At 45.7% G+C, this 7,490-nt stretch overlaps 1 protein-coding gene across 2 annotated transcripts; it reads right to left on the bottom strand.

The window, feature by feature from the left end:
* Positions 1–247: 247 nt before the first annotated feature.
* On the bottom strand, positions 248–6,406 carry LOC108920965 (zinc finger protein 883). 2 transcript variants are annotated; one of them, XM_029247565.1, is made up of 2 exons: positions 5,342–5,479; positions 248–3,834 (listed from the first exon to the last, which is right to left on the bottom strand). In XM_029247565.1, the coding sequence occupies exon 2, from the start codon at positions 3,703–3,705 to the stop codon at positions 2,053–2,055; it is 1,653 nt and encodes a 550-aa protein (XP_029103398.1). In that variant the 5' UTR covers positions 3,706–3,834; positions 5,342–5,479; the 3' UTR covers positions 248–2,052. The 2 variants fall into 2 exon arrangements, with proteins under 2 accessions (XP_029103398.1, XP_018585636.1); XM_018730120.1 differs by lacking the exon at positions 5,342–5,479 and adding an exon at positions 6,215–6,406 and having other exon boundaries at positions 250–3,834.
* Between the last annotated feature and the right edge of the window lie 1,084 nt (positions 6,407–7,490).

Consider the following 7,490-nt stretch of genomic DNA (forward strand, 5'->3'; position numbering starts at 1 on the left):
AACATTGCCTTAAAGTAGCATAAAACTGATCTGCAAGAGCCATCACCCACTGGACAAAGTGCTCATTTCAAGTCATGAACATGATTGTGAAATAACAGCCCTTCCAGTTCTAGTCAGGAATGTTTACATTTTAACACACACCAGCAGTGGCACAACTGTACTACATATCCACATTTATAGCATATCTACAGTTGATATTTGGCAGAATCTTTCTGATGTCTTGTCACAATCCCCTCCATGATGGAAGCCATTGTGTAAATGTGTACAGGAGGCAGGTAATAATACAACAAGGACTAAACAGTCAACAACCTTTATTTATCCATATATGTGCCACTCAACAAAGACCGGGAGACAGTTGGAACAATGTTAAGCCTCCAACGGAGGCCAATCCAAATATGGACCAATAACGTTGTAACTTATTCTAACCTCTATCTACACTGTGGCCAATCAACATAGAGAGAAATTAAAATACAATAGTATACTGGAACATATTCATATACACAGAATCCAAACCAAAGGAAAAGGATCAATGAAGTAAAATGAACACATGGGTTAGCATGTTCAGGAACAAAAAGGAGTAATAGCCAAAACCTTACAAATATTCTCATCAACAGCTCAGCATACAGTTCTACATAGCATGCAATAAGGCACCTATCCCTAACACAATGAGAAAGCCTATGGAAGCTACTTAAGCACAACTGTTACCCAAAAGAAAGGTTCTAAAACAGAAGTCAGTACAACGTTCACTCCCATTAAAACAACATTCCTTTCATTTCCCTTTCAAACAATCCAAACAATATTCTAAAAATCGGTTCATAAAATAATTTTACACAGAACAGTAAGTAGAAAGCAGAAACCAATGGAATTTTGAACATCAGAAAGTTCTAAGGTCTCATCAGTAAAAGCAAGCTATACTATATTTTGGTAAGTATACACTACTCTAACAGATTGGATAGCTTGTACAATGTGTTTGGAGTACATAGTAACTATATACTATACAATGCTAGTTCAATTGGATTCCAAAGCAATAGGCAAGGAATACTTTGATCACATTTCATTATATATACATTTGGTATTACAGTTCCAGGGAACTGGCTAGGGCGACCTCGAAGTTTTTCCCCGATGACAGATGACCCCCGTGTTCTTATTCCTCTAGCACCTGACCCTGGTGTAGCCTTGGCCTTGCCAGCATGTTGGAAAGCGCAGCATCCATGTCAGCTTGCAATCTGAAAGCGTGGTGGCGCTCTCCGTCCGGCGGTTCCGAATGGCGAGCCACAGGTGTGCAGCTCTCCCCGTCACTTTACACACAGCAGGTGTTTTAAAAGATACTTGCTACTGAACACTTTCCCCAGTGATTTTTCCCCAAGTGCTGTTGTTCCTTTATCCCCTCCTAGGACAGATGAACCCATGCCAACTGGAGTGTTAATCCTTTGCTGACAGCTTTTAAGAGTAATCAGCCCAGTACACTCCATTGTTTCAGAGGACAAGGTCGCACTTAAACTGGTTAAGGTCTTTAAAAAATAAAAATAAAATAAAAAAGGCAATTAGAATTTAACTGCATACTTTCAGCCAAATTACTTAAACTGGATTAAAATATCAGCAGTGGTCTAATGACCAAGCCAGACTCCGTAACCTATTAGAATATGACTGTTGAACATTAGGAAAATCAAGTTTACATAACTCCTTTAAAAATCATACCAACACTTAACTGTCTGCTAACCCAATGAAATATTGTTAGGTAGGCCTGTCTTTCCAAACAAGTAGATCAGCACACACAGGTACAGTTATTGATGGAATCCCAGACACACCGATTTGAGCACTGCACCAAAGGCGTTCAGGAAGCTCTTTTTTCCGTGCTCCTTACTGACCCTTGACCTCCAATACTACTGCCACTGTCAACCCATGATAAGCTGTCAGCAAAAGGTTAGCTGTTCCAAAGCTGAATGAAATCAAAGAGCACAAAATGCTCATTTGATGGTTTTTAAAGTAAAAATATTTATGCATTGGTTGTGGCCATATGTACACCTGCAGTAGTTTATTAAAATTCTTTGACTATTGGGGGACTGGGGCTTGGGAAGGGAGGTTATCTAGATGAACTCGGTGGTGCCGTGCCAAAGAAGATGAATGATTGAACCCTTTCCCACACTGGGCACATCGGTACGGTTTCTCTGAAGCCAGAATTCTCTCGTGTTTTAGAATGGTGGTATGGGGGAACCCCTTTGCAGAGGGAGCTGCAGTGTACGACTGTTTCTCTTCCAGGTGAATTCGTTGGTGTCTAGCTAAAGAGGATGAATGGTTAAACTGCTTGCCACAATGATTGCAGTTGTAAGTTGTCCTGTCCAAATGAGTTCTTTGGTGCCTTGATAAGGAAGATGAGTGGTTGAAGCTTTTTTCGCAATGGTTGCAGCTGTATGGCTTTTCCCCTGAATGCCTGTTTCGTTTGTTCGGACCAAATGCAAAACCCTTTTCTGTTTGAGTGACGGTGAACATTTTCTCTTCCAAGTGAATTTTATGATGCCTCGAGAGAGAAGAGGAATGATTAAACCCCTTCTCACACTTGGAACAACGGTACGGTTTTCCACCCAAGTGGACCTGCTGGTGTTTCTTCAGATGCCGTCTTCGCACAAATCTCTTTCTGCATTCTGTGCACTTGTACGGTTTCTCCCCAGAATGAATTCTCAAGTGTTCTTTCAAGGTGGCAGCCGCAGCGAAGCACTTTCCACACTGGGTGCACCTGTGGGGCTTGTCAACAGTGTGAATTTTCTGGTGCTGTTTTAAATTGGATGCGGTAGTAAAGCTCTTCCCGCACTGAGTGCAGCTGTATGGTTTCTCGCGTGCATGCATCTCCTGGTGTTTTTTGAGATGGCGCCGCCGAACAAAGCTCTTTTTACACTGAGGACACTTGTATGGTTTTTCATCCGAATGCATTTTCATGTGTTCCCTTAGAGTAATTGCGGCACCAAAACCCGCTCCACACTCCGAGCACCTGTGCGGTTTATCAGTAGCGTGCATTATTGCGTGTGGCTTCAGGCTGAAAGGGTCGATGCAATTCTTCCCGACAACTTCCACTCCAGGACTTCCGTACGGCTTTTCCTTTAAGTGAATTTTCTGGTGTTCTCTCAAGCTGGACTCAACAGCAAAACTCTCCCCGCACTGGATGCAGCTGTACGGAGCTGCCGCTCTGTGAATCTCGTAATGCTGGTGGAGGTCTGCCGCGTTGTCAAAAAGCTCTCCACACTCATTGCATATCAGTCTGTGTGCTTCGTGGATTACCAGCCCATTCTCAGTTTCAACGGTTAACTCCTGGTCCTCGGTCTTGATTATGTGAGTCGTCCCAGCTCTACCCATCTGGGTTTTGATGATGTCACCCAATAGACTATCACTGGTTACACATTTAATCTCTGCACCAGTGTAGCATTGCAAATCAGTCTGATGTTCAACCTTGGTGTAATCATGATCGGTCTCTGTTATTATTTGGTCTGAATCCACACAAGGCACAGAGCCGAGCTCTGCAGCACTGAGGCCCTGTATCTTGGAAAGATCTGGGCCGTGAATGGAGTCCAGATCGTGGTCCCGTTTTTCATCTAGAGCCATGATCTCTGACTCTGTATAGTGTACTTCACTGACCTGGCTGTGTGGTATAACACACTCTGAGCCCAGAGTGTCCAACCCTGGTGTGTCACACTCAGTCTCTGACTCTGCCATGATGATGGACTCCAGCCTGGCGGCTTTGTGGGGTTCTACTCAAAGAGCCGGAATTCTTGGGAGATCCTGTCGTCTCCTTTCGCTTCTCCTGCTGTTGCACAAGTAAAGTCCTGACCCAATGACTTAAGGCTGTAAAGAAAGCAGAACAGGATAAGCTAGAGGTTCCCATTTAGTGTTAGAGACATCAGAGGAAGTTTAGACAGACATCCTAAGTTACCTTTAAACGTTTAACGAAGTTAACCAAAAACACTGAAAACATCCTGACTGCTCAACATCCGTATGCTGAACAAAAAGCTAAGCCAACAAAATCTCCCAGAGCACATCCATCCCAAATGGTTGAAAGACCTGTTTTGCAGCTCTGGATCCAATGAAAAAGCAGACCCGGAAAACACACTGGAATAACATTAATATACTGATAAATTAAATGCATTTTCAAACACAGGTACCCGATACTGGATATTTAACCCAATAATACATTAGATTCACATTCCTGCATAGAACCATACTGATTCCAGATCTAGTGACACTACACAACAGAATTACAAGGCAGGTAATATTTTTGATGCAGCTACACAGCTAACTACAACTAGAAGAGCACTAAGTTAGGCCTTGATACCAGCACCTTGGGAAAACATTCCTGATGTTCTCCACTGTTCAAAGGTCTTTCGAAATGTGTTTAGCGTGTTATTGGGCAGACATATGCAACTCTACCACAAATAGCTGTCCAATTGAGTGTAAAGACATTCCCTTTGTCTGCATCCCCAATACAGGAGGCTGTACTACGGTACACGGGGAGCAGCCTCACCCGTATATTACGCTTTAATACATCTCATATTTCCACAACATTACTGTTGAACACAAGGTGGTTCTTTGATTCGCCCTTTCCGCTGATGCCCGACGCACCAGCATGTTACACCTTGTCAGTGTGTTTGCGCACCTGCCTGGAGGAACAGCTACACAGAGCCTGTCAGTCAGCGCCAGCACCGAAACGTGATTTAACTCACCCCCCTAACACTTAGCCCTCACTTCCGCCACGCGCCGGCAATTTCCGAGCCCCTCTATTCGTACACACACCGCGCGCGCACTTCACTTGACACCTGGAGGGAACGCAGTGCGGTGCGCGCGCGCATGCAGCTACTTCGAATTGGCGCCAAATCGGTTCAGAAAACGCACTGCGCCCCCCACGATGTTCCGCTACCAGACTAACGGTAAATAAGCTTTTTTTTTTTTTCTAAAAAGGAAAAAAAAAAAAGCCTCCAATGCGAAGCCAGTAAACACGTGTCTGTGTGTGTGTGTGTGTGTGTGTATATATGTGTGGTGGGGGAAGGGTGTGCACAAGCGCGCCACGGCCCGCCCAGTACCGCGCGTTTCCCCCTCGGACGAATCCAACTCGGACGCGTTTCGCCTCACGGCCCGCGCGACTCTTGGCCGCATATATATGGAGATCAGCTCAGGAGTACAGAGCGACTTTTTTCCCCCAGTGCTGCAAACAGGGAAAAAGAGGAAAAGACGCTCATCGTTCCGTGTTCGTTGCACTCCAACCACATGGTCGTTTCGATTCGACACCACAACTTTGCGCGCCATACCCCCCACCCCCCCGCACAAACTAAAGAAGGGCGAAAACTGCTCGCTATACCGCCACAGGCGGGTCACCGCCAAGGCCGCCAGGCTACCAGGCTCGGGAACGAGACCGCGGACGGGCGAGGTGCCGCCGGCGAGACAGCAGCAGGCCGTGCGAAGCGGGCATCTTGTGGCTCCCTCCTCCCGCGCTCGCTCACTCCTGCAGCCCTAAAATGGCCGCTGCCGACTTCCGCCCTTCGCCACCGCGCGCCGCCTTACCAGGCTGAGCGCCGCCTGAACGTGCAACAACGCCCGCACGAGAGCAGGACGCGTGAACTGGGCGCACGCGTGCGTGTGAGAAAGAGAGAGAAAAAGTGCGGAGGGCATCGCTCTCTGCCTCACCGAGAGCTGTGGAAAAGCTGCGGGCCCCATCTTACATAACCAACAACGCGTCTCCAGCCGTCGGCCGCCAACGAGAGCGAGTCCGCTTATCGCGTCACCCGGCCTGTTTTTTCGCGCAAAACTCGAGTTATTCGCAACATCTCGACTAATCGCACGAGTTTTGCGGACACACAGCGCACATCCCCGCGAAGAGCCACCAAGTGCACGGCACCACAGTGAGCGGCCAGCGCGCCGCGGCCTGGCGCCAAGCACGAAGAACCTCCATGGCAGATAAGCGGATGAAACAGCCATAGCGCCGTCCGTTCCCCTCCGCCAGCCATCGCCCCAAATACTACTAGCAAATGGATAACGAGCCGCGGCTCATTTGCTCCCCATCGGCACCCAATGAGTGATCTAGTAGCAGAAACAAAACGAAAAAGATGGCTGGTTTCCAGCACGAGACTCGTACAAAGCTCGTCGGTAGTATCGAGGATTCGATTCAGGGAACTACTCGCTCGCCATTCCGGTTCAAGCATCGACGACTCGATTTGAGTGCTGGTTTACTTACATGCGTGAGCCTTAAATATCTCGGTCCAAGTTCGTTAAACAAATTGTTGACTAGATTAGCACTCGCGTGGACTTCTTCCGAGGTCTCGCGCTGCCCACCCGACAGCTCGTTCGCCCTCCGCCTTCGCTCTTTCTCCGTATCGCGCTGGCGCCGCTGTACCACTAGCGCCAACAACGCAGTCCTGCCCCGGCTAAAGCTTTATCGCACAACGCAGCTGCGCTGAGAGGACTGCTGCCCCCTAGCGAGCTGGTGGTATTACTTCACTCTGTCGCTCGCTCGCTCGCACGCACGCACGCACGCACAAAACCTCCGCAGCGTATCCTCCAAATTGCTATTTCCTAAAGGTGTGTACATTTTTAATCTTTATGTATACCTTACTGCAACATTAAGGAATTCCATTATGTATCCAGTCCATAATTTAATTTATTGGGAAAAGTTTAAAAAAACTTGCGGCTTAATTATATTAATAGCGCAGTTTCAATATAAGAACTTTATTTTGATTCTATAGATAAATATATAGATGTACATTTGCTTTACCAATATATTACTGTCAAACAAAACATTTCTCAAATACTTCTAAGTGCTAACCACAAAAAACTAAATTGTGAGCCAGTCTCTGATACAGGAGGTCTCATTCCTGTATAAAATGTCCCAGAACATATTTTCATAAATGTTCTATAATGTCGAATGCCTGTTAACAAAAAAGCAACAATGAACAAAAGAACAAAAACAATGTACTTTTTGCTGTCAGTCAGTGTCAGCATTGAAAATAAAATATAAGCATAGAATATGGCACACAGAGTAATTTAAAAACAATTGTGCTTAAATCCACAAACATAATTTGAAAAACAGTAACAAACATTCTAGTTTACTGCATGAAACATGAAAAGGATATTAAACACTCCTTTGAAGAAGAAAACCAAGCATGATTCGTAAACAATCCTCCTTTCATGGCACTAGTTAGCCAGATTAATCCCTCGATAAAGGAGGTTCTGTACTGTTGCTTCTAAAGCCTAGTGCTGCTTTTCGTACCCTTCCTCTACATGAGCTGGAGTTGTGCCTTGGCCACTGCGGACTGCTGCTTAATTGATGTAACACTTACTAAGGTAAGTGATATTAAGTATGTTCACATTTATAATAACATCCCAATTAACAATGTACCCAGGTCAAACAAATTAACCCATCATAACCTGTTTATAGAGAGGTGGATGAACAGCCTGTAATGCAAAATCACAACGCTGCCATCTGAAGAGTCAGCTTGTTTGCTGTATTTTTC

This window comes from Scleropages formosus, chromosome 21 (assembly GCF_900964775.1).
Source record: "Scleropages formosus chromosome 21, fSclFor1.1, whole genome shotgun sequence".
Lineage (NCBI taxonomy): Eukaryota > Metazoa > Chordata > Actinopteri > Osteoglossiformes > Osteoglossidae > Scleropages > Scleropages formosus.